Source organism: Melanotaenia boesemani, chromosome 6, assembly GCF_017639745.1.
Source record: "Melanotaenia boesemani isolate fMelBoe1 chromosome 6, fMelBoe1.pri, whole genome shotgun sequence".
In the NCBI taxonomy this organism is placed as follows: Eukaryota; Metazoa; Chordata; class Actinopteri; order Atheriniformes; family Melanotaeniidae; genus Melanotaenia; species Melanotaenia boesemani.
This window is the reverse complement of record NC_055687.1, coordinates 9486794-9513589: the sequence shown is the minus strand read 5'-3', so window position 1 is coordinate 9513589 and position 26796 is coordinate 9486794. Positions and strand designations below refer to the sequence as shown.

At 39.3% G+C, this 26796-nt stretch overlaps 1 protein-coding gene across 4 annotated transcripts in view; it reads left to right on the top strand.

The window, feature by feature from the left end:
• Window positions 1-26796, top strand: part of sema6e (sema domain, transmembrane domain (TM), and cytoplasmic domain, (semaphorin) 6E) — a 156382-nt gene that overhangs the window by 85319 nt on the left and 44267 nt on the right. For all 4 annotated transcript variants that reach the window (XM_041988107.1, XM_041988106.1, XM_041988103.1 and 1 more), the window contains 9 exons: window positions 7559-7761; window positions 13102-13216; window positions 14527-14584; window positions 17229-17285; window positions 17656-17757; window positions 23173-23263; window positions 24352-24474; window positions 25885-25973; window positions 26149-26366. In XM_041988107.1, the coding sequence (XP_041844041.1) occupies window positions 7620-7761; window positions 13102-13216; window positions 14527-14584; window positions 17229-17285; window positions 17656-17757; window positions 23173-23263; window positions 24352-24474; window positions 25885-25973; window positions 26149-26366 (995 nt within the window). In that variant the 5' untranslated portion in view covers window positions 7559-7619. The remainder of the gene's footprint in view (window positions 1-7558; window positions 7762-13101; window positions 13217-14526; window positions 14585-17228; window positions 17286-17655; window positions 17758-23172; window positions 23264-24351; window positions 24475-25884; window positions 25974-26148; window positions 26367-26796) is intronic.

Here is a 26796-nt window from a genome sequence, read left to right as displayed (position 1 = left end):
ATGAAGTCTGGCCAACACACACTGTCTAAAGAAAGAAGTCCTGAGAGCAGGCCTTACTGGAGGCAGTCCTGCTGTTCCTAAGACTGATACCCATGAACAAAGCAGTTGGTGTCAGCCAGCAACATCCATTTTTATTGAATATTGGACCTTCAGGACACGCTGATATCGGCATCCTTTACTCTCACAAAGAATGGTGCACATTTTATCAAAGCAAACCCGAAACAGTGTCCTGAACTTCTCTTTCTCTCTCTAAGCTTGCCTTTACGTTTATTGGTTCTCTTAAGCTCTAACATGGAAGCTCGACTTTAAACTTCACTGTAATCTGTAGGGATTCTTCTGGGGTGAAGCGAAGTCGTCTGACGTGGGGTGACAATCAATGGCCCCTGCGATGAGACAACCCATCACTTGTCTGAACTCTGTGGGCACTGGGGTTAAAGCAGCTCTCCTCTGGGAACAGGCTGAGTGACATGATGGCAAGGAGGGTCCCAACCTCCCCTGACAGACACATCTCAGCCTAGATGCCATCTTGCCCTCTCCCTGCCATGGCACAATGCAGACACTATAAGAGTGAGACTACATTATACTGACACCAGGCAGCTGACATACTAATCCAAGAACTAAAGGACTACAGGGACCATCGATTTTCTATTCTTGGTAAAATGCAAGAAGCCAGCCATCACTCGTCTTCGACCAGGGATGCTAATGGACTTTTTAAACTGTTGCCGCAGTGATCCCCTGGAGCCATTCTGTTTTTGCCACTGCAGGACCTTTGAAGTGCGCTGAAATCCCCAACTTCTTTATTTGACATGTTTGTATTCAACAGCCCAGCTTAGATCCCTCATCTGGGTCAAGTGTTTATTCGTGGCATCTGTCTGAATGACAACAGGTAACACTGGAGGCCCAAACTCTGACTCCTGGAAAAAGAACTAGGGAGCTTCAAATATTTAACTTGTGTCTTGTGACAAAAATAGTAAAAAATAGAAAAAAAAATTTAAATTGTCATCAGAATTCACAGAAATTGTCAGGAGTCTCTTGAAGGACTATTTACTCACATTTTAATGTTTAAAGGGCTTAATCTAAATATTGCAGTGATTATTTCAATGAATTAAAGAAAAGATACACATTTTCAAAGGCATTTGTAATTGGAGCCTTGTTGTAACTACACTAGAACGAACTCTTGCACTACGTCTAACACGTCTGAAAACAACCCTTCAGATTCCACCGCTGTGTCCTGTGGGGGTTGTTCTCTCAATTATTGCTCAGGGCTCCTTGATCCCATTTCCAGTTTGCCGTGACGACGTCTGCGCGGTTAGCCATTGGAAATCTAATTAGCAAAGTTTCCCCTGTCTGACAGCGTTGAGGCTAGACTTGAAATAACTGCCAGGTAAAGGAGAAAATTGCTGAAAGCATTTAAAAGGAATATTGAAGGCCAATATTTGCTAACTACATGCACCTCCTGGAAATTTAGTTTTTCACATCATCTGTCATATTTGAATGTCAGCTGTGGCTGTTTGTAGGGAATAAACTTCCTGAAGTGCAGGGACGGAGTGTTTGAGAAAAACAACTCTGCTCGGATGAGTACTAGCTGTGTGATTCATGTCATGGGACTGCAATGAACACGGTGGTTTAATGAACCTTCCTAAAGGATTTAGGGGAGGAACAATATGGCTCAGGACCCAACAATGAAATGTTTGTCTTAACAAAATCCATTTAAAACATGTGCTGTTCTTCCCCTGTCACATTAGTACTCCCATGTGGTTATTTTGACAACAACCTGCAGACAATTGGACAATGAGAGCATTAGCTATCGACTGGCCCTGAAAAAGCAAGACAAACCAGATAATATTACATGCAGATGTTAATTCTTAAAGGTAATGGAATATTTGATGTTTGGTATGTCTGCTTTGAAGGTATGAACATCTGAAGTCATTTATATAGCTTAGAAGCGTGTTGGAGCCAGTTAACGAAGATACAAGCGGTGCCACAGACTATAGGAAATTTGTGACCATATGTTCTCTTACATGTACATCATATCTTGTATCGTACAAGCAGGGTTTGTTTTGTCTGCCTTTACTCATGCACCCCACATTACGACTCTGTTATTTAATTCAATCATGAAGCTCAAATATCGTGTCCTCAAACATACTTTACACTTAACGTATCATCTGGTCGCCATATCCATGGTGTTATTATAGCACCCAGCATAAAAGCCTATTTTGTGGTGGCCTGCGGAGAGCAGAGGCTAATGTGCCTAATTATATCTGAGATTATTGAGGAGGCCAGGGATGTGCTCGCTCATTTTGCTGACTTTGTACCACAAATATGTCAAAGTGAAGGATAGTGTGGCTTCAAATGTATCAGCAGCTAAGGGGCTCAGAGATATCCATGTGCTCAGGGGTGAGAGGTATGTTCTGTTCTCTGTTCTGTGGAGCTCAAAATCGAGTGGATTAACCATCCCACCACTAAAGCACCAGAGAAGTTAGGGAAATACTAGAGGGCAAATCTGCATCAGGACTACGCTCTGCTGTTTAGCTCTGCGCACCAGGTGCTGGCAGAAAATAGACGTCCCCGGAGTTGACAGGTGCATGAGGTACAATGCAGCTGATTAGGGATAAAATTGGAATTTGGATTTTAATTAGGCTTTTTACTGGACTGTTATCCTTGGCCAAGTGTAGACTGTGAAACATAAAAATGTTACTTGCAGGAGTTTATGTAAGAATACAAGCGATTTCATGGCCTTGTTTATGCCAGCCAATAAAAAAAAATATATAATTCTTTTTTAGCTTTAGTCTTATTTACACATTAACCCAGCAAATGGGCCAAATTCTGTTTGGATACTTCATATCAGTTCACAGACACATGGCTGTGTGCTAATCCAAGGGAATGTCAGATAATCACTGAAGTCCCCCCAACGTCCCAGAAAACCCCTTTCCTATGAAGAGCAGCAACTCTGCCAGTTTCTCTCAGATAGCTTAACAAGTCCAGTTCATTAAAAACAAAATGACCCAAGCTCTCCCATCCAAACCCTAGAACACAGAGAGCAATGTGGGATGGGATAAGCGGTGGCTTATTTCCCTTCGACAGCTGTCAGCTCATCAGCCATCCACTCCCTCTTCAGACACACACTCATTAACTGATTCGCTGTCTGTTAGGTGGAATTAGGGGAGGTCAGAATCCCAGTCATGTTTGTTTTTCTGATACATTTACATGGCAGGTAACTGTGGGAGTTTAGCTGCAAGTGATGTGGTTTTACTGTTTCTGTTTATATCAGAAAGGTCAAACTTGATGCACAGCTATTTTACTGGAGCTGGAAGCAGAATCACTCTAGAGCTGGGACACAACTGAATTAGAGGCTTAACTTTTAATAGATGTGTGTGTTCCGCGTAATTACTCAGCTGTTTGCTGCATATTTGGAGCTTAATAAAATGTCAAGACTGTGCTGAATGTACCAGCAGGAAGCCACAATGAATCAGGATCCTAGTCAGTGCAACATAGATGCAGTGTTGTTACTAGCCAGGGCACCTCACTAGATGTGGGTAGTTAAATGGCTGATTTTATGTTCAAATACTAAATCCAAACCGTCCAGATTTCAGGTACAGTTCAATTTTACTGAACTGATCATGATTGATGATGTGTAAATTAGAATAAACTGGGAGTTTGAAAACTAATCTGATGGAGCAGTTGTCATTAGTCTTAGTACACAAAACTGCACGACTTGAACTTGATATTCTTTTGTTGGCATCAGATGTGGTGGTTTCTTTTTTTGTGTATCAAATTTGATTTGGCCTGAAGACAAATCCCTCTTTGAATTGTCTTGTACATGAAATGTGCTATACAAATAAATTTGCCTTTTGCCTTTTTGTCATTGTGCAGCTTCTCAGTTTAAAGGGAACTCTGAAGCAGTGGAGCTTGAAAAATGTCTCCAGCACCAGCTCGGAAAGATAATCATAAAGTCCTCAACAGACTGCACGGTCTGAGTGTCTTGGCTTGTAGTAGAGGTGTTAGCTTGAGTTTCAGTGAATATGACTGGTCTTGCATAAGCTCTTGTATTCACTCTGGTTTGTCTTGTTTTGCATGCATCATCATCACACCCTGCTGGCTGCCTTCCTTGAGCTAAGTAGGTTGTCAATAAATGATGTCTGTCTTCCTTCCTCATAGGGATTCACTGTTCCTCAGTGTGCTGCTTGCTTTTCCAGTGGCTGCTTTTCCATATTCATAACAGAAGCGAGTCAGTCGTATAGATCTTTTAACATTTGGAGATGTGTTTAAAGGGTACTTTGTTGGTAGCTTAAGCATGTACATGACCCGAGTTGCCCTGGATGTCGTTGACATTTTAAGTGATTTTCCTTATTGATTTATCTTATTCAGCAATACCACTATAACGTAATCTTTCTGAGCAAATGGCTGTACTCCCAGGCAGGGGAAAACATCCAAATGACTGCATATGAGGCCAATCCATCAGGTATATTGTCCTTATATACTGCCTAAGGCAGGCCACACGGGCTATTTTAATTCACAAAGTAAACACAAGCAGACTCTCTCCCACTTCCATTAGTTTATAGCTTTGTGATCATTGCTTGACCTCATTGCTAAATGAACCTCCCTCCCTGCATTTAAATGAAGCAAACTATTCTCAGTATTGATAACAGTTCATGTCCCTGTTGGCTTAATTTTCTGCTCCCACTTAAAACCACAAGTCCAAAGCCAAGTGACACAACACCTGGGAGGGTGTAAGAAACCCTGCAGAGGACACATTGACCTCGACAACATGGCTGGGAGTGTAGGCCATCACATTTTTAAGTTAGTTTGAACAGATTCCTTATCCTCATGCATTAAATTAGATGTGGTAATTAACATTTGTTAATTTGTGGACAAATGTGTTTGAAATAAAGATGAATATAATATGATATATAGCTTTTTATGGCAACTATTCAAAGTTAAAGTTAAATACAGTTAAATTTTTCTTTTCTGTTAACGAGGGTTGCATTTACACTGACACTGTTTGGTCTGCTTTAAATTAACCTGGTCTGCTTCCACAGGTAGTACAGTATATTCTGAGCAGTGTGAACGCTCATTCACACCCTGGTGTGGACCAAAGAAGGAAGCTCTGGTCCGCTTGAAAACCCGTGGTGTCTGTTGAAGTGGAAGCGAACCCTTGTGTGGTTAGCTTACAATATGAAAGCAAACAGAGCATCCAGTAAACAAAGAGAGGAAGTGATGTTGAGCCTGTCTTAGTGCAACATGTTGGATAACCCGCTGCTCATACTACGCAGCTTCTTGTGAAAGAATTAGCTTTGAACACTTCATGAACTTGGTGTTTCTCTTTTGTTTACTTGAGGTGAACAAGCTGGCTGAAAGGGAAAGATACCCGTTTTCCTTTCTGGCCAGTCAATCCTGCTTTTATTTTTCAGTGCTTGTTTTTGGGAAAAGTGCCCCTAGACATATAGTAAAATCATTTGTATATTATCCTTAGCAAAATCATTAGAATTATTCACAAGAAAGGTTCAAAATTTTTGACCAAATGTTAACTTCCTTTTCCTGATTTCCTGGAGTTAATTTCCACATGTTTTCATTGATGGTGTTTTCTCTAAAAGTTTCATCTTGGCTTGTCTCACTGCCGTACTTTTCATTATCTGTGGTAAAATCCTCTGGCAGACCTCTGGCAAGTTATCTTGTCAGTTTTATTGATGAGATGACGTGATATTTGCACTCAGGATTCTGCACAGGTTGTTGTCATTTTTAAAAATGGACTTGATTCTGTTCCTGTGTCTGACTTCCTGCTTGTCTCATCCTCTCCTCCTCTTCGCCTCATATTTTTAGTGGAGCGGAGAGTCACTTCTGTGACATTTCTGGAATTCATCATTGTGCATCAGTGAAATAACGAGGATTTTCTGCAAGGGATGTGATCCACTTATGAAATCTGGAATGTGCCACAAGCACATCCGGGGGAACTGAAAAGTTTACTACCTTGCACGCATGTTACTTAGGACGGTTTTTATATTGAATCAGCCACATTTCAGTACATGAGACTTCGCCTTAATCAGTCCATACTGCAGTAAAATATTTGTTCACCTCAAAAAGGTTTTTCTGTTTTTTGAAGCTACACATGCCTTTCTCCTCACTCTAATATTTTTCTGTTTCCTCTGAGCTTGTACTCTGAGGTCACACTGGAAACACAAACACTAGCTTGTGTTATTGTAAAGAGAGAGAGAGAGAGAGAGGGGAAAGTATTAGAGGAAGAAGTAAAATTAGGCACTAGTATAGAGTTCCAGTTACTGGTTTTGGTATCATTCAAATGTGAAATGTTTACCAACACGAGACATATGCCATAAATATGACACTAATAGTAGCTAATAGAGTAGCTAATACAGTACATTTAACAACTATATTCTGCATATTTTTTAAAAACATGTCTTCATTGTCCTGACTTGTTTATTTTGATGCAAATCAGTGTTCAGATAAAAGATTTTGACATGAAACTGAGCTTTTTCATAGTTAATACTCCAGTTCTCCTTTAGTTATGTATCATTCTATCTCTGCATTCCTACAGTGATTATTGTTACTTATTAAGAGCTGTTGTGGATCTAAGCGTACACTAAGTTAGGATGTCCTATGGCCACAAACAATGATAATTAGAGTAAATATATTTTAGTGTTTTTGTTTATTCCTACTTTAATGTCTTTGGAACGGAGCTTTCTGGTACTTCAGGCTGTTATTGCGGCTTCACCAACTTGAGATGATGTTTGATAAACGGTTGCTTACTCTACGTGTCTATTTAAACAACATCATCTCTTAGGTGTTCATTCAGTCTGCTAAGCACAGAGCTGAACTCTGCATCCTGGCTGCTACACTGCTGCAGAATTTAATTCTCCCTACATAGCCTCATTCTTCTCACGTTCTTCCTGTGTTGTCGCGGTATGTTAATGATGAATTGATAACCTTTTTTTTTTTTTTTTTAAGCCTGTGTCAAACAAGTAAAGCCAGTTTATATTGCTTTTCCACTGTTTTGTTACATCTTGATGGGTATCCTGTCTGAACTGAGGGTTGAAATTCATTTGTTCAATCCAAATACCATCTTGTAGTTGATTTTAAGATATGGATATTCAAAGCTGTCATATCACCCATCACTGTCACCAGGATGGTGTCAGGGAAGGTTGAAACGGGTTGTGACTGCTATGTCAGCCTTTGAAATGCAGAAGTAGGTGGGAAATGTGCGAGGTGTCCTGGTGGTCAGGGCAGTGGTGACTTGGCTCCTGTCCTGGCTGCTTCCCTTCCTGTGTCTATATCTGACTCCAACTACCCCTTTTTTTATGTCTGCTTGCTCTTTTATCACAGAGGTTTAGTGGACACTCAATCACACTGGCACACTGACATAAGGCAGTGCATGCTGATAGGGGTTTTAGCTGCCATCTTTCTCCATTGCTGAAGTCATTGTTCTGTTACTTGCTTGCAGCTGTTTAATTTGGAGAATTTTTAAAACGCACAAACAAGTTATGGTTATATCAGAATAATCCAACTCATTAGTTCTAACCCTGATAACCTTTTTGTCTCATTTCAGGTGCGTTGGGTGAGTCTGCGGTGGACCATGTGTTTCTGGTGAGGTCTCATCTTCTACCAAAATGAGGCTGATGCCTGGATCGCCTCCACCCATCCTGCCAGCCATCCTGGCTTTCACCTTAGTCGCCTTCTTACCTCAGCTGTCCTCCGGAGCCACGCCGTTCCCCCAAGACCTGCAACCAATCAACATCGTGGGCAGAGAATGTAAGTTAAAAATTGTTTGTGTTGAAACCTTGTGAGCCTTGTTTCAGGAGTACATGTTAAACAAGAGTGAGGGTCACAAAGGGATTACATTTCATCACCGGTGAACACGGCTTAGTGAGGTGGGGGTTCGCAGAAAGTAAATTTGTAGAGGTTTATTTACTGCTGGAAATATGTTATTGGATTGTTTTTCTTGAATTGTTGTTGCAAAGAAGTCCGTTTTTATCTCTACAGAAATATTCATGAAAGACTAAATTGAAGTCTGAACTGGGGTGCAACGTTATCTGCAACTTTGCACCAAACAAACAGATATGAAAGCTGTCAAACTACAGCAATCACATTTAGACTTTTTTCAGTGTACTGACAAAACTCCAGTTGCACATTGTCAATTGAAAAACACGTCAGCTTTACCTCTTTGTATTTCAAAGATGCTTACACTTGTAGTACAAGAAACTTGTTGACGTGTGCACAGGTGTTATTACAAACACAGCTCTTTAAATTCACTTTGGCCGCTCATCCACACACTTTTTTTTTCATCTTTTATAAATCTTTTGGAGGTTTTGGCTTGCCACGTCTGATTGTACAATCATCTTTATGGTTTGATGTCATAGTATTTGTTGCTTTTATGGTAACAACTTATTACAGTAAGGAACGGTTAGGTCACTGCTGCAAAATCTATCACTGAACCTGCCGCTGGAACAGACGGGTATGAGATCATCTGCTAGTGCTATTAGAGAAGTTGTGCACATGTTGAACTATTTAACATGTGAGAGACGTGATAGCAAACTACTTTGGACTTTTAGGAGAAGTGAGCATTTACAGATTTTACAAATTGTGGATATTTGTCACTTTGAAATTTCTTCAGCGGAAAGCATTGCTGTATAGGCAGGATTTTATTGTCATTCCCTTTTTTTATGAATAAAGTAGAAAAAAACATTTAAAAATAAATGTCTTGGGGTGCTGCATTAGCTTTGTTGTCCTAATGGTCCTAATTGAATGCACCTGTGAAAATGTGGATAAACGCATGCCTGCCGAGGCTTTCACAGAGTCTCCATTTTATATTGCAGCACACAAGCCAGGTCGTAACATAAATAGACTCATCCGGGATATGAACCCGGGAGCTCTCACACAGTATTTGGTGTATTACAACATGGCATGAACCATATCGTCCACACAAGATTTTTTTTCCCCTCTTAGTTTGGAATAACTGTTGGTATTAAAATCCTCTGCACTCAAGGTAATGTGCAAAAGTTTACGGCTTTTTAGATGTTTAGTTTCTGATTCGTCATGCAATGCCATAAGTCATAAAGAAGGTTTGTAACAGCTTTAATCCTCTGGATAAATTTGGCAAGTTTTCCAAGATGCTTGAAACAACCAACCTGTCAAGTGCCTTGTAAACTTAAAAAACTGTACCTGGGCAATAAAACTGTGGAGAACTACAGTTACTCTTGGGACAGTCAATCGAAGCTAATGCTACATTAACACAGAGCTCCACAACAAAAGGAAAACTTAAAATAAGGTTTTGACTGGACATTTTGACATCTCTGACAAGCTGCCTCATCAGACTACCCAAAGGACCCATCAGTGGCACCCCATCACTGCTGAGGTCTACAGGAGAGGCCTTGGCTACTAACTATAATGGCCCATAATTGATTTAAGAGGTGGCTGGGACCATGGCCCACACACTGTAATTGATCTATCTGGAAGAGAGTAACGCAACCATTAGCAGAAATAGCTGCGCTAATAGTGCTATATGTGGACCTCCGTCCCAGGTGTAATGAGAGCAATTTGTCAACTCTGGTTCTAGCAGGTGACAGCATGGCACAAGGTCCCTCACAAGTCTGTGACACATCCATTATGAGTCGTAGGACTTTGTCAGGAGGAAGTCTATGAATTCACATCAAAATGACTCCTTCTGGAAAAGGAACAGACAACTTTGTTAAAATCATGGCCTCGTTTGTGATGGGTTGCATAAACATTCATATATATTACTCATGCAGAAGTTGTTTCTGTTTGAGTTGTTTACTCTTTTTTTTTTTTTTACTTAATTCTAAAAAGGATACATGTTCTTGATTTTTGTGTTCATGTTTGTAATTATTTGTTAAAGTGTGCAGTAGTCGTGACTTGAATCAGTAGTTTACTGATAATCATATTCCATCTAATCATAAAAGTACTTAGACAGCTGATTGATTTTGAGCAATAAGTCGCTGGAGTTTTAACCAGGACTAAGAGACCTGAACACGTCACATTAGTTATAAAATTTTTACACTGGTTTCCAGTCAGTCAAAACACATTTTAAAACCCTTCTGATTGTTTACAAATCCAGAATGGTTTAGTCCCCGAGTCAGTCAGTGATATGTTCAGAGAATTTAAACTTATCAGAGCTCTTAGATCCAAAGACTCATGTCAGCTAGTCCATACCAGAGTCCAGCCTAAACCTGGAGAAGCAGCATTCACACGTGGAACAAACTGAAAGTGGAAAATAAACTTTCACCAAACGTAGACAAAACCAGGTTAAAAACATTTCTTTTCTCATGCATCTATGCATGAAATCTGCACGGTAACTTTTAACTTATCTCACTTTTAATTATTTTAATGTAAATCAAGATTATATTACAAATTTATTGTGATTTTTGCTATTTGTTGCTGCCTTTTATTCCTTTCCAGGCTTTCTTTGCACCACCTGTAATGCTTTCAATGTTTTATGTAAAGTATTTGTATAGTCTTGTAGATGCAATGTGTTGTAAAAAATAAACATGCCTTGCCAATGAACTGATGCCAAACAGTGGTTGGAGCCATGTAGTATTCTCTTTACAGACTGTCTGTTGCATTGTTTCACGTACAAGCCTCTTTATTACATTAATCTTATAAAAGATGGTGCTAAACTGAGCCAAAGTGGCCATTTTGGAGACCTTGCCTGAACTTTCTGCACTAAAACTTCTGTGATTTTATTCTGCCTCACTCTATCAGAGTTGGCCTTTGCAGCAAAATTGTTCACACAATGTACTATGATTTGAAAGAGGTTTAGAGCTACAGCTGCATTATTCCAAAGAGATATTCATTAGAGGTGGGGAACTTTTTAGGCACGTCATGATTTGATGACGATTCAGATGGCTGCGATGTGATTACAAACAGGGAAGAAAACTGGCTCATCTGTTGGTTAATTCAGGGCGACTTCTGTTTCTTTTCTAACACAAAAGAGCAAAACATGGAGCTGCATTAAATTCTGGCTGCCTTGTCTGACTGTTGGACATTTATACCATCTGCTTCCTGCATTTGGTTCCCTTAAAGCTAAATTTGTAGGCAGGCCAGAGTTTGCTTTAGCCATCATGTCTGTTATGTGCACGCCACAGACGGCCCGGACGCTTTAGCCATCATGTCTGTTATGTGCACGCCACAGACGGCCCGGACGCTTTAGCCATCATGTCTGTTATGTGCACGCCACAGACGGCCCGGACGCTTTAGCCATCATGTCTGTTATGTGCACGCCACAGACGGCCCGGACGCTTTAGCCATCATGTCTGTTATGCGCACGCCACAGACGGCCCGGATGCTTTAGCCATCGTCTCTGTTATGTGCACGCCACAGACGGCCCGGACGCTTTAGCCATCATGTCTGTTATGTGCACGCCACAGACATTTAAAATTGGGTTAATTGATGTTCATTATTATTATTATTATTATTATTATTATTATTATTATTATTATTATTATTGTTGTTGTGAAGTGCCAGTGTTTTCAGCCTGAATAAATTATTTTGGTTAAGTGAGTCTTCGTCTACAAAGTGAAACGTGCTGAGTCATGGTAGTGATATCTAACAGTGGACACCATCACCTTCTCCTACTTTTGCCCCAAGCAGAGCTCTTACAGCCTCTAAACGATATAGGTTGTGATGTTGCTAAAGAGTAATTAGAAATGCTCATTTGCCAGGGGCAGGACAGCAGGGCGGGCCTTTGAGCCAGTGGGAGTCCTTGCGCCCGACAGCATAGCAAGGTCCAGCACTCAGCCAGACATTAAGCATTTAAATCTTTAAACAATCGATTAGAGACGAGTATGTAAGAGAGCGTACTGCTCCCTGTAGAGAGACTAATTTCAGATTGTTGTGTATTTCTAGGGGGATTGCTAATTCAGCAGCAGCTCAGGTCAGATGGGAGACTGGAAGGCACTTATTATATTGCTTTAAAGGCCCGGAGCACTATTGCCCTAAGCTGAATCTTCGCATGGTTACAACAAGAAACTGAGAGGCAGCAGAAGTCTCTGATCATGAAGATGCCCCGGTGTCAGTACTGAAGAAGACTAATTTTATCTTTGCCTGGAGCATTTTTTTTCCTTTTTATCAATACTGAGGTTTGCAAGGCATGTCAGTCTATTGGCTGGTTGTCATTTTGGCATTTAATGTTCAGGACTAAACCCCCATTGTTTGAATCCAAATCCTCTTCTACAAGGGTTTTGTGCTGTTTGAGTTGAGGAGGAAAAGATGAATAAAGCAGAAGAACAGAGAATGAAAATGTTCTCTAACGTAACAAAGAGCTGATATATTACTTAAACCGTTTTCTCTATCTCACTAGCTTCATCTTATCTTACAATTATTGAACTGCACACAAACACCTGATTTCTGTTGAATTGTTTTTTTTTTTTTTCCTTCTTCTGGTGTTTGGGGATTTTAAAGGTTCTTTGCAAGGTGCAGCTATTTAAATTGCTTTCATGAGAACTCTACATTAGACTTTTGTGACCTCAGAAACAGATGATTGCTGTTTAAATGTGGGTTGACCCAGACAGACAGGCTCTTCATTCAAATGCTTTGTTTTGTTACCTTGTTCCCAGTTGGCTAAGTCCCCAGATGTGTCTGTTCATAAATGCTTACCAGGAGCCATTTATTTAAATCAGACTGACTTCATTGACATGACTGCTTAATTTGCAACTTGGGTTGATTTTTTTTTTTTTTTTCCTTTTATTCATCCACCTCTTCAAAAGCACATTAGCATATATTATGTGCTCAAATCTTTTAGCACAATAGGCTAGATTGTAACCTTTTGGATCGTGTTTCTTACATTGCAAATAATACTGTAGATAAATGTGCTGCCATTGTTAAACAATTGCTTTTGTACGATTATTACATGACAATAAACAGGGAAAATGGCTTGTTTTCATTTTTTGCTCTACAGTTCAGAAGAATTTAGTTTTTTTTCCCTCTTTATTTTTTTTCACTGTTGAAATTAAGGTTTTAAGAGAACCTGAAAGGGAAGTTATGACTTAGAAACTATGATAAAAAGTATTTAGAGGGTATCTTTATGGTATTATGTGTATAACAGTTTCTTCTTTCTCCATCCTTTGACCCATGCAGCTTCGTACCTCTACCCCAGCTTCCAGGGTCTCATGTCAGACAATGATACTGTCCGCCTGGGGCTGGACTTCCAGAGGATGCTGAGGATCAACCACATGCTCTACGTCGCTGCCAGGTCTGTCATTGCTGTTCACTTTCTAGTTTAAAATGACAAAAAATCTTTAGTAGCTCTGTTTACTTTCTTTGATTTATTTATTACTCTGAATGTTTGCATAGAAGCTCCAAGCAATCAGTTTTTTTTCCTACTGATGAATCTTCTTATTTCCCTTTTTGGTGCTTCCAGCCAATAATGTGGACGTAATCGCCACAAATTTCCTGCATCTGAGTCTTTTTTCTGAGATTTTACAAGTTTTGAAAAACCCTGATTTATAAACAATACATGCACGTTTGTTTTTAGAACATGTACCCAGTCAGCAAAGTTAATTAGATGTAAATCAGCTCATGTATTATTTGCCATGATAGTAGTAATGAAACAGATAGGAGGAAGAAACAACTTTGGACTGGGGGTACAACTGAATTTAAAAAAAAAAGGACCAAAGCTGATGGGTCAACAGACTTTCCTGTTAAGTCTGTCTGTTCACAGGAAAGTCATCAAAACTGAACAGAAGAAAGCAAGAAAGAAATATGATTTAAAATAAGTATGGGTAGAGAAGTGGCTTTTGTTTTGCTCTGCTGGGCCCTGAAGGCAGCATCATCATAACACAGAAGGCAATATGAAAGGTAGAGTGTGTACTGTTCAGGTCCTACTGAGCTCAGATAACCAGCAGCAATTAAAAATACATAAAAAATTACAACTTTGATCTTGACATTTCTAAAAATAAAACTTTAGCCCTCTATAATACATCTTGGACAATATGACCTCACTAAAATGCTTTCATGTTCACAGTTTAAGCTGAACCTGAATCTTTTCCATTGCATCTTTCTGCATAATTGCATATGCTCCCCCTCTCGATCAAGATGTCGTGCAGCAAATTATCTAAAAAGTACAGTGTTGCACCTCCTCTGCCTCCTTTCATTGTGCAAAATAAATTCTCCTGTAGCTTTTGGCTCTGTTCCAAGCTGCAGCGCTCACACTGCCAAGAACCCCATCCAAAAGGTATGGAGAGCCTTAATGTACGTAAATGGGCTTAATATTTTCCACAGCTGCATACAACAGAGCTCATGCCTCACTTCACAAAGTGATTCATATGGGTTTTGTCAATAGTTGGAAAACTTTTGTGAGGTCCTGAAGCCAAAGAGCCAATAAAGTTTTCCTGTTAATGCACCTTCCAGCCTGTGTTGCTGAACAGCTGCGATCAATCCAGTCGATACATCAGAGGGTTTTTTAGGTGAAATGATTAGATCAAAATCTTATGAAGGTTTGCACTTAGAAAGCATCAAGGCTAAATAAAAGTTTGTACTAACGTTTGGACTCGTCTCTTGCAGGGACCATGTGTTTGCAATCAATCTCGCCGCTTCATCTGAGCAGCTAATCCCACAGCAGGTAGGAAAGTGTCATCTATCGGGACTTAAAATCTGTCATTTAGGGTAGCATGTATCTCTAAAAATGATGCCTTGGTCATCATAAATCCTGTTTTTAATACATGTTAGCGTGTCAATATCACATAACCTGTGTGCATTGCTTCCCAACCTGGACAGCAGTCTGTTGGTTTCCATAATGCAATAACATGATGAATTCTTACTCTGACTCTGACATTTAGGGGTTTAATCACTTAATCCTTCAGAAAAAATACCAATGACCCGCATGCTACAAGCTTTATTTACCATTTTTAGCTATTAAAGTTAAATATGGTTTAGGTATATATGATGAACTAAGGCTTTGAGGTTTTACTAATCAGGTATAAGCAGGTTAGTAGATCACCTGTACAAATAGACCTGCAGAGATGTTTAATGCAATCCAGATCTTTAAATAGCATTCTATCTTGTTTTTCTGAGCTACAATGTGTTTATACAGGAAGAAATCTCTTGTGATGTTTGTATCTCATTATTTTCCTTTCTACCCTTTGCCGTACTTTTCATTCAAGTATTAAGCAATCTCTCTTCACACATATATCCACCACAAGTGAAGCGGTTCTCTTGTTGCTTTTGAAGTGCTGTCTGAATCTCATTTGTCAAACATGATTGCTCTTAAATTAAAGCTCTCTGAGGTCTGGACTTTTGTTTGCTTGTATTTAGATTAGCACCAGACACGGATATTCACTCTGATAAGGCCACTACTCCATGTCGAGGAGATCTTAGCTATTGATTTGGGTGTGGACTGAGGCACAAAGAAATACAAACTTCCAAGTGCCTCAGTGTTCAGTTGTTATATGAGAACCTAAATATTGAATGTTTGAACATGGTGTTTTTTCCATCTATTCACTCGAGCCTCTCCTGACTGGAGTGTGATCGAAAGAGCTGGTTAGAAAATCATAAAGACTGCTCCCATATTCTTCTTCTCACTGTCCTTTTCTTATTATCCATCTGAGCTCCATCATTAGTGTGTGCCTGGCTCATGTCACCAGAAAATGATGCTTCGTCCTCATCACAGATCCATTTCTTCATGCAGGCTTATTTTAAACTGGCTCTTAATTTTCACATCCTCTCCTTCACTGATCTCCCCAGGCCTGAGTGGCCATAAGTAATTATTAGTAAACCAAATCGAGCGAGGACAAGGCAGGACCTATTACCATAATGCTGACTCCTGCTGAATTGTCAGGACCCCACAAAGTCGCACTAGAGGTACAGAAAAGAATTGCAGAATAGTAGATGAGGGGTATAATTAGTCATGTTGTGGAAGTATTTTAATATTAGTCATGTTGTGTATTATGTGAAATCTTTCAGCCAGATGTCAAATACATTTCGCATTAAGGGAAAAGGATGATATGATTTCAAAAAGAGATGAATGAAAGAGAGGAGCAAAATATATTCATGTATGAAAGTTGAGTTAAATAAAAAAGTTGGTGATTAGACTCTGAAGCGTCTTGGCTGAGTGGTGACCCGATTGGAGGAAAGAAAAAGGACAGGACTTGTCTAGACACTGCTGGGGTTGACTTGATTAACTTTTAATATCAATCAGGAACCGAATCTGGATCCAGGATTTCTTATTCAGTCTTGTCTCATACTGCCGTTGTTCTGATTTAACTGCTGGGCTCAGAGATGTCTGACAAAATTGAAAACCAGTTCTCAGAAAAATAGAACAAGGAGCCGCAGGATGAATCATTATTCAGGGAGCCAGTTCTCAAGAAAAGTGAAATATCAGCTCCAGTTAGGAGTCTAAATGCGTTTAATTGTATATCTAGCTACAATAGCTTCCAGCAAGTAATGCACTGGACTCAGGTTTTATTTATTTTTATCTTTTTATGTGCAGCTTCATTTAGAAAAAATTTGCCTGAGTAGAAGAAACTTGAGTCAAAAACTTGTTTCAATTCAGATTTGCCTGCTAATGCTCAGAGGCCATTCCATTATATCCCATCATGTCACTGAGTGAGACATCGAGCTGTTGTCTGCCCTCATATTGTTGTGAGATGCTGACCAAAAGGAGCTAAACTGATTGCGACGTGTACATGACGGCCAATGTTCTCAGTACTGTGAACCTACTCTGGGAAAATTCAGGGCATAAATTAGTCAACAAAAGATAGGAGCACATTCATCCTTCAGTTGGCAAAGCTTGATAACAAGTTAATGGATCTTTGTGTGTAACAGCCCACTGGGCATCATATATTGATTTTAAAAATAAAAAAAAAATCATGTGCGGTTGTGATGTCTGCAGAGTGACGCCCGGTGTTTTAGCCAGCAGGTTAATTGAGGCTAATCAAGTCTTCCTCATGTCAGCAGTGAAGTGATGTAAACATCCTTTTGTAGTCTTTTGTTTCCCCCAGTGTGTATGTTCGGACTTATCTTCCAGAGTGATTTTATCTCCTAGGAGCCACAGTGTTTGCCTCCCCATTGATGAGCCTCTCTTGTGCCTCAGGCTTCTCTGATATTTTTGTTTTTCTCCACAACAATTTATTGAGTTTAATGAGTTTTTTTTTTCCTTCACAGCTGTCTCATAATAGTAGTTGAATGATTGAGAGCAACAGAAGCTGAGATGGTAAGAAATAGTGTCGCCTTTGAACTGACACTTGGCTGTTTTCTCTCTTTTTCAGAAACTGACTTGGAAGACGAAGGATGTGGAGAAGTGCACTGTGAGAGGAAAAAACAGCGTGAGTGTCATCTTCCAGACACATAAATATCGCTGCTCTTTGTGTTTGTGCTCTTAGTTTTACTTCTTCCGCTCTCTGCTTTTGCCCGTTTTTTGTTTTTGTTTTTTTGTTACCCAAAAGCAAAGTTTAGTTTTCAGGTAGCATATGGGAATCAGTTTCCTCACCAGAGCTGCAGTGAAACCACAAAAATCAGCCTGGGAATTACTGTAATCGTGAAACAGGGGGAAGGTTTTGTGTGTGCATGAGGCAGAAAAAAAATGCACAGTCAACCTGCTGCAATCCGGCTTTGATTGTGTTGCTGCTGTGCAAGGAACCAGCATGGACCCGCTCCCTGGTGTACAATAACACTGAGCTGTTTCACTCCTCACAGGATGAATGTTACAACTACATCAAAGTGCTGGTGCCACGCAATGACGAGACTTTGTTCGCCTGCGGCACCAACGCCTTCAACCCCACCTGCCGCAACTATAAGGTGGGTTAGTGCTCTGCTGTGTGCCGACACCTCAGTAACAGAAACGATTCACTGGAGATGTAATGAGATGCAGTATGTGTGACCGTGTCCTTGCATGGTCTTTTGCTCAGTTTCACCCCGTTATTTGTGTGTCTGATGGAAATGACACATTCATGCCACATTAGCTCTAGGTTTGTGTGAAAGTGCCAGTAAGTACAATATAACACACGAACACAGGTCCCAGATAGACCATGTGTTAATACACAAGGAAAAGAAGCCGATTGAAACATAAAACCTATTATTAATGCATGTAAACAGAAATGTTAGTTTTAATGTTTGGTAGAAAATGGGGAGGTTAGTGTAGATTTAAGGAAACAATTAAATGATTTTTACATCTAAAGTGGTCTAATGTAAAATATAAAGCAAATCTAGTAAAAACAAACAGCCAGTGTGATTTTTATTCATTAACAGACTTTCATCACTGGTGCACACATATTTTATTGATATTTTAGTTTTTCTTTTTTTAGCCACACAGATTCTTGGAGTGATTTGTGATGTCAGTACAACTGAAAACTTTTTATCTTAAACATCTTTTCTGTCACAAAAAAATAAATCAACTACATTATGTCAGTATTGTAACTGTAGCCAAATAATTACAGTATGACAAAGTCTAAAATGTAGCTACTGAGCATAACATGAAAAAGATGAATAGATGCAAGCATGATAAAAATGCTGTAGCAACAGGCTTGTGTTTGGGTGGTTAGCTCACCTGGTGGGGCAGCTGCTACATGGACAGCGGCTTGACACAGCCAGCCCAGGTTCCAGTCCTGGCCTCGGACTCTTGCCAGTCTACCTACTGTACTATAAAGGCCACTAGAGCCCACTAAGTCTTAAAAAAACACATTTGATTGAGTGAAGGGTACAATTAATGATGACATCACAACTAAATGACCAATCAGTTTTATTTAGCACCATTACCCAACTTAAAAAACAACCTTAAATGCCCATCCCCTGTTGACAGTTACAAGTAAACTGTATAAAATGTGTGAAATGACTTAAGAGAAGTACAGTGCCTCTAATATTGACAATACACCGAAACATCCTGACAGCCTGCTAGACTCAAACAACAGATAAAGTAATGTTTACTGACATCTGCTGTGAAATAACAGCCACAAACTCTGCCACAAAGCTGGGTCATACCACAGTGTGTGCAGCATTTGTCAGCTATAAAAGAAGTCTGGCAGTCAGCCCTTCGGTTTATGTTTTCAGTGATGATAACAACAAACAGCTGTGAGCTCAAACTGCAGGTACACATATAAAAATAACTGGAAAAATAATTTAGTAATGTCTACAGGAACAAAACAATTCTGACAAAAAGAAAGAAAGAAAACCTAAAAGCAGCATTTCTGAAAACAAAAGTGCTCACAAGGTGAGATTCACTGACATAAATGGGACGTATATATTATGAAATACCAGATGTCTAATAAAAGAGACATGAAACAGTCGTCTGGATATTAGCAGCAGATTATCGGTGAGCACACACAGTGAGCTCTGTAGGTGTTGTCATATTTGTGTTTTACATGGTCAGCTGGCTTTAAAACCTCATGTTGTTACAATAATATGCTAGTGCAACGAGACATAAGAAGCAATCTGTCGACAGAACACAGATTATGCTGATGGTAACCTTTTTCTGCAAAGCTCGGGGAGAAAATGGAAGGCGAGGAAGAAAGCAGGAGTGGGAATACAAGTGAAGATGAGTGTCAGACACACTTGTTTTGTGGTTGTAGATAACAATGCTACTGGTTAAGTTAAAACACTATACTTGAGTTTCACATTGTCTTCTAACAAAAGATATCTCCACTTTTGCAAGAGCTCCTAGAGTTTGATGACTGTTGAATAAATTCCAGCATGATCCTGTGGTGGAGGCTCAGAGGTGACATCACAGGTTGGATGGTGATTCACAGCACGGCCATTACAGGAGGAGGGAGTGCAAGTCCTGCAGCACAGACTGTAAATCTAGCAGTGCAGGGGAGACTGAAATCCAAAGGGATGAGGAGCATCTCCAGACTTTAATTTTTTTTTAACCCCTAGTTGGATCAACTGAGAGCTAAACAAGTGGTCAAGATTAGGGGTCGAGGGAGGGGACAAGAACTAGGGGTACTTTGGGATTTCCAGGAGACAGCCTAACAAGATGAGTGTATTGTTGTTTTACTGGCAGCGGTGTACTGTGGGTTTGGGAATTTTCAAGTAATCTAATCTGTAAAGTAATTAAGTCTATTCACTCAAGTGCTTTACTTACTGAGCATAATCTGCTTCAAATGTAACTCATTTGACTCTTACAAGATTTATGCATGTGCTTAACAACTATTTGATGCTATTTTGCAGCATCCCGGGGCTGCATAGGTAGAGTACTGTACTGTCATCGCAACAGGACAGGAGAAGGAGCATGTGCAGAACAACTGGAATTAACTTAACTTAAACATATACATGATGAACTATTCAATTCAGATTTAAAATCTGAATAAACCAGCCACTTTGGATTTAAGTTTAATCCGGAATGGCCATTTTAATTTGGAATTAGGTGTTTACAAGGTCATTTTTAATCTTTCTAAAAAATTTTATTTTTATTCTGAATTAAAGAGGAATTAAAACTCATGTAAACATGGCCAATGAATGTCAGTATGCCATCAAAACGTGTTAGAAACAGAGTTTTAAGGTTGGAAAGTTATTTAGTGTTGCTTAATAAACTCAAAGCTTGACGAATAAAATAAAGAGAAAATCTAACATTAAATAATTTGACCTTTAAACAAATTCCAAATTTTTTTTTCTTTTTTCTTATGGATAACCATTTGTGTAATCATTTGAAAATGACTCCTTCAGGTCAGTTTTAACTGCAAAAATGTGATAAATCCACTGAGGGACAGATACCAAGCTAAATATAAGATTTAAAAACATTTTTTGATTATGCAAAGGGTGCAGTTGTCTAAGAAATTCAAATATGACACATTTGATGTTGTAGGTCTTAAATGCAGAGCTAGCTAATATTTCCTGAACTGTAATAACACAGTTAGCTTCACTGTGTAATCCATTGCTTACATAGTGGAACTTTTACTCCTGCATGGTCCGTTTGCTCAGAGTTAAACATGTTTACACTGCTCATATATTTTAATATACCACCAGTATGCTATCACTAATGCCCACTGTTTTGTGGATGTTAATGTTTTGTAAATGCGATTTTTAAAAGAAGAAAAAAAGACGTCCTTTTGAACTCTTTAAATTGTTTTTGCTTTTACTGTACCACTGTTTACACCTAGTTTTTGAGAGCCAAGAATTTTTATAGGTTTGAACTGGTTCCCAGGCCAGTCTGGGGGCTTATAAACTAAACGGAGCATCTCCCCACAGACAAACATTACCTAAATGCTTTTCATGACCAGACTGTGTAATAGGCATGCAAAAGGTCCTGCAGACAAGTTGATGTAAAGTCTGCGTACTGACCTGGATTCAGACACAGATTTACAGTTTTAGCAAAACATTCTCTCTACCCGCAAACCCTTCGACTGCACCCCGCAGTAGAAGAACGAGGAATGGCTATTTAGATAGTTTGGGGAAGTGGGAGGAAATAAAAATTATATCTAGGAATCTGTCTCTAGGAGTCCACAGAAAGTCTGCAGAAGGCAGTTGAGTCATAAGCCTGTGTGTTTGTAACGGATGCCTCGCCATGAATAGGCAGCATCACTGACCAGGCAGCTGAAACAGCTGGTCTGTAGACAGCAGGAAGGCTGTCGTCAGCATACATTATGATTAAACAAACCTGAAAGCGTTCGACCCGCAGCAGCAAAATCTCCCTGAGTATATTCCTTCAGTTAACATTTTCTCTAAAATCACTGTCATAACTTTTTAGTCTAGGAAATATTTCAGCCATTACTTTATAAAGAAGTTCTGAGAAATGCATTTAGCTCAATGCAAGCTTCAGCAGAGCAAAGGAAATTTTCTTGGTAATATACTAAGCTCTGCTATTTGAAAATATCAAGACATTAAACTTCCAGTTTTTAAGGTTCAGGATGACCTTTTGACAGTAATGCAACATAAAGTTCATATTATTTTTCATTAGTATGAAATTGTAATTAGAAAAATTTTCATGAGTTTAAACTAGTAACTTGACATCTTGTGTCAGAATGTTACGACAGGAGGTCAGAACAAACTGGTTATAAGAGAAGGGTATTCAGAAGATTGAAATTTGCAATTTCTCTGTTAATGTCACTTCATCCTCAAAACTGGGCCTGAAGCACTGAGAAAATCTTGTTTTTCTGCCGCTTGATGAATTTGACCTGTTCAGCCTCATTTTTGCAAAACACACTTTGCTGTTTCCATTTGATGCTTTACTAAGTGCAGTAAAGTTGAAGTCGGTGCAATTCATTTTTCATCTCAACTATGGAAACTACCAGATTTCTCTAAGCTGCACGGGATCATTCTCAGGAAAAGCTCTTGTGTTGGTTTGCATTAGGCTGTTCTTCAGAACACATCCTGTTGAGTGTTTACAGATGGCAAATTTCTACTGTGGTGTTTGGTTTAGTTTTTCCTCCTCTGGACAACCTCATTGCTAAATGTACACAGAGAAGCCATTAACACGCCGTCCTGGCATAACAAATGAACAAAACACTAACACAATGATGAACAGTGATAATAAGGCAAGAAAGGATATTGCACCAATAGTATTTACTGTAAAAGTCTCTGTGTCTATTAATGCATACATCACATGTGATCTTTGTGTTTAATTAAGTGATAATTTTCCATTGTAGTCAACGGGCTGACTAATAATGGGAACAATTACACAAAAAAAGGTGTTTCGGATGAGCATGACATAAATAAACCTTTGTGTTAATGGACCTTTAATGTGGTGTCCGTGTATATTTGTGTCACCTTTTTGCAGCAGACCGTGTTAAAGGTGCTCTGCATGCATTCAGCCTTCACTACACACACACCTATATATATACACATACACACACACACTGCACGGTTTCACGCATTGTCGTGTCTGAGGTTTACAACCTTGTTAACAGCAGGTTAGAAAATAGCAGCTTAATATCTGCGGCTTAGAGATAAACTGTCCTGTCTGCCTGAACAGCAGGACCTTCACACACATCTTTTATGGAAATGACCCACATATAATGCATCAAATAAAACTAATCTTTATGATGCATGTGTTGCCTTTCATTATCACAGATTGATTTGGTACTCCTGCTTTAACCACACTTCTCACATATAAGACTTTGGGTGTTTAAGGTTGATTGGTTTTGCCACCAGCAGCCACCCAGTTGTAAAGCTCTGTGTTTTTCAATAGTCAGATTTAATATCCCATTATTTTGTTGGGGAGAGCCTTACATCCTTCTATATGACCTTATAAACCATTCTTTTGTTGCCTTTTTTCTAACCTAGATGTCAACACTTGAGCAGGAAGGGGAGGAGGTAGTGGGACAGGCTCGATGTCCCTTTGAGTCCCGTCAGTCCAATGTCGGCCTTTTTGCAGGTAAGTAGCCCAAACTGACCCACTCCACAGGTTCAACTCTTTATGCTGCATCTATGCGTTAAGATTTATTGCAGGGTCAAACTGGGGGCACCACACCCTGAATTGTTTGTTTAAATTAGACTGAATACAAAGTCTGAACAGGCTTCCATGTCGGACTCATTGTACATGCTAATTCACATGAGTTGAATTTATCGTTGGAGCATCTCAAGGTGATGTGCCGGTGCATGAAAAGCTGCAGTCATGCATGATTGAACAGAACTTAATCGCTGAATAAAGAGAAAACTAATATGGAAATGCAGCAGTCTTGAATGTATCCACTGAATACGAAGTCTGGCCATGAAGCACTGTACTAAAGGATCTTTTCAAATCCTCCAGTGGAGCGTTTGAAATACATTCGGACAAAAATGTAGCTCCTGAAATCCCAATTCTGTTTTCCTGACATGAAATTTAATCAGCAGATTTTGGAAAATGACCCAAGTCCATTAGATCTGTTTTTGTTTGTTAGTGACTTAATTGTTCTTTAATAAAACACTAAAAGCCAGAATTCTGCAACTATTGGACTTTATTTCATGATAATCATTTAATTCTCTGTGTTCAAGTTTTCTTAAACCCATTATTATTAACAAATACAATAATTGGGATGTAAAATTCCTAATGAATTGGCAGAAATGTGCTCATGAATACAAAGTAAAAAATATTCAAAATATATTGATGCAAGTTGCAATCTATAATTTAGAGGCTCATCAAGGGGTACAAACAGAAGTTTCCTCAGTAATGAATTCTGCTTGTTGTTTGGATTTACAGTTTCTTTGCTAATCATAGCAGAGAAGCAAGCTGATACGCTGTGAACACACGGAGGTCAAATTGAGGGAAGAGAAGGGAGAGCCAAGCGTAAACTCAATCCTGCCAGGTTTCCACTGACATTTATACAAAGTTCACTCAGGGTGCTTTTAAAACTGGCATGTTCTCCTACATCTGTTCTCCTCAACCTCTTTTAAAGAGCACTAAAATACATGTGTGACTAAAATAGGTACTTAAAAGAAGTGGGTTCACCCTCCCTTTTTTTTTTTTTTTTTCCTGTCCTTCAGGTGGTGATTTCTACTCTGCCACCATGACTGACTTCTTGGCCAGCGATGCAGTGATTTACAGAAGTCTTGGAGAAAGTAGTCCTGTTCTACGTACGGTCAAGTATGACTCCAAATGGCTCAGAGGTGAGCATGTTAATGTCTAGCAGCATTTAAAGCATTGAGGTGGTGCTGGTTCTAGAAATGGAAGAGTCTCATCTGTTAATTGGGGTCTTAACTGCTGGGGCCTTATTCAGATTACATCCAAGCCTCGTAAACATGAACCATCGCTGGGTTTCAGCATAATAAATCGCATCTCATGTTGCAAAGCATATTTCGGTAGCTTGCTTGTCTTACTGCCAGCACCAACCATTCAGCCAGTAATGATTAATATAAATTCTTGACTGATGTCCATATTTGTAATGGTACAAGATGGAGGCATCATCAGCTTCTGAAACTACACTAAAGTGTTTGTATTTCCAAGTGAAACAATCTAGTCACGTCACATTTGCTCTATGTTTCCGATTTTTTGTCAGATTTTTCTATAAACATCTAATTTGATGTCATTTAAAGCGCGACATGTTATCTTTTAATCCTTTTCCACTTCCCACCAGGTGGGAAGTATTGCTTCCAACTGAGAGAAAAATCAGTTTCCTCTTTGGAAATGTTTGGCTATTATCACCATATTTGTAGCTCATTAATTCTGTGCTAATTAATCGTTTCATCTGTGCTACTATGCATGATATTTTGAGCACAGCAGTAGTTCTTCAGAGGGAGGATATTTTGTGCAAGTCGCTTTTGAACAGAAAGGAATGTACAATAAGTGAAGGATGTTAACACCTGTTCCCAAGCTGAGAATTTCTCATTCATCCCAAAAAACCTCAAGCCAAAACTAATTCAGTCTATTACAGCAGCTCTGGATGCTGGTCCTACCTTTCCTGGAAACTAATTGTTGTATTCTATGAGATTGCACTGGCAGGTTTTTTTTTTTTTTTTTTTTTTTTTTTTATCACTCATTTAAATCAGTGAAGCGTGACACTGTGTCTATGATTCAGCAGCCCAGCTTCATCCTTCATGAACACACAGTTGCATCAACTGGTGAAATAGCACTCATCACACTGAATACCTTTGTGAGATAATATTTATGTATACTGTGTATGTAGCTGTCATCCAAATCATTTTGTAATTTTATTAAATTTTTTAATATCTCAGTTGCTTTAGAGACTAAAATATATTCAGTTAAGGGATTAGAAAAAAAATGAAGTGTTGCAGTGCAAATCTTTGGCAGCCGTAAATATACCCTCTGCTTTTTTTAATCATGTTCTCTAAATACATGACTACTGTACAGGACCATCAGTTTAAAATTAATTGATATTTTATCTCTGGTTGTTCTCATTTTAATGTCCTATTTCACAGATTTGCTATTTTACATTTGTGTTATATTTTCTATTTGAGCCTCTGCGTTTGCCAGCTTCTCTTACTGCCTGACCCTGATGCATTTTTATATATGACACAACAGCCAGTGTGTTTGTGACACATGTTTTTTCTGGTCTACAGAACCCCATTTCCTCCATGCTATTGAGTACGGGAACTATGTGTACTTTTTCTTCAGTGAGATCGCAGTGGAGTACACCACTCTCGGCAAGGTGAGGGAGTCAACCCTTCCCTTTACCGGCAGAATAAACTCCCAACAACAGAATCGCTTGTTATGCAAACCACATTATGATCATAATTCAGTATTCCTTGCTGGCTGTGTCTGGGTGCGTTGGTTCATAAATCAGTTGTCAGCTTGTCAAGTGTTTTCATTCTCATCTCCCGTAGGTGGTTTTCTCCAGAGTCGCACGTGTTTGTAAGAATGACAACGGGGGCTCCCCGAGGGTGCTGGAGCGGTACTGGACATCGTTCCTCAAAGCCCGGCTGAACTGCTCTGTGCCTGGAGATTCCTTCTTTTACTTTGATGTTCTGCAGTCTCTGACCAACGTGCTGCAGATCAACCACCGGCCAGCTGTGCTTGGAGTCTTCACCACGCAGGCAAACAGGTTGGGATGTTCACTGTTCATGTGAGCATTAATGCAAATGTACAGAACCATTCAAAAGTTTTGACACGCTTTAAATCTAATCAGAATGCTGAGAGCATTATAGAACATAATTCTCTGGATGACATTGTTATTTTGTTGGGTTTTTTTTTGTAAGAAAATGTAGTGAAGTCATACCAGTTTTGTAAAGCAGTTTTGAACTCAAAACCATTTATCTAAATAGGTTATCAAAATGTGGCTCTTTAGTGATTTGTCTTTTAAAGATATAACTAAAATCCACTTTTTAAGGCAGTTTGATATTGGTTAAAGTCTGAAATATTCACTGCAGCTGAAAACTGCCTTTCTCCAGAAATCCCCATCTTCCTTCACAGCGGCAGTTGTTCATCAACAGCCATCACTAATAAGCTCATTGTTTACAGCGTTAATTGGTGCT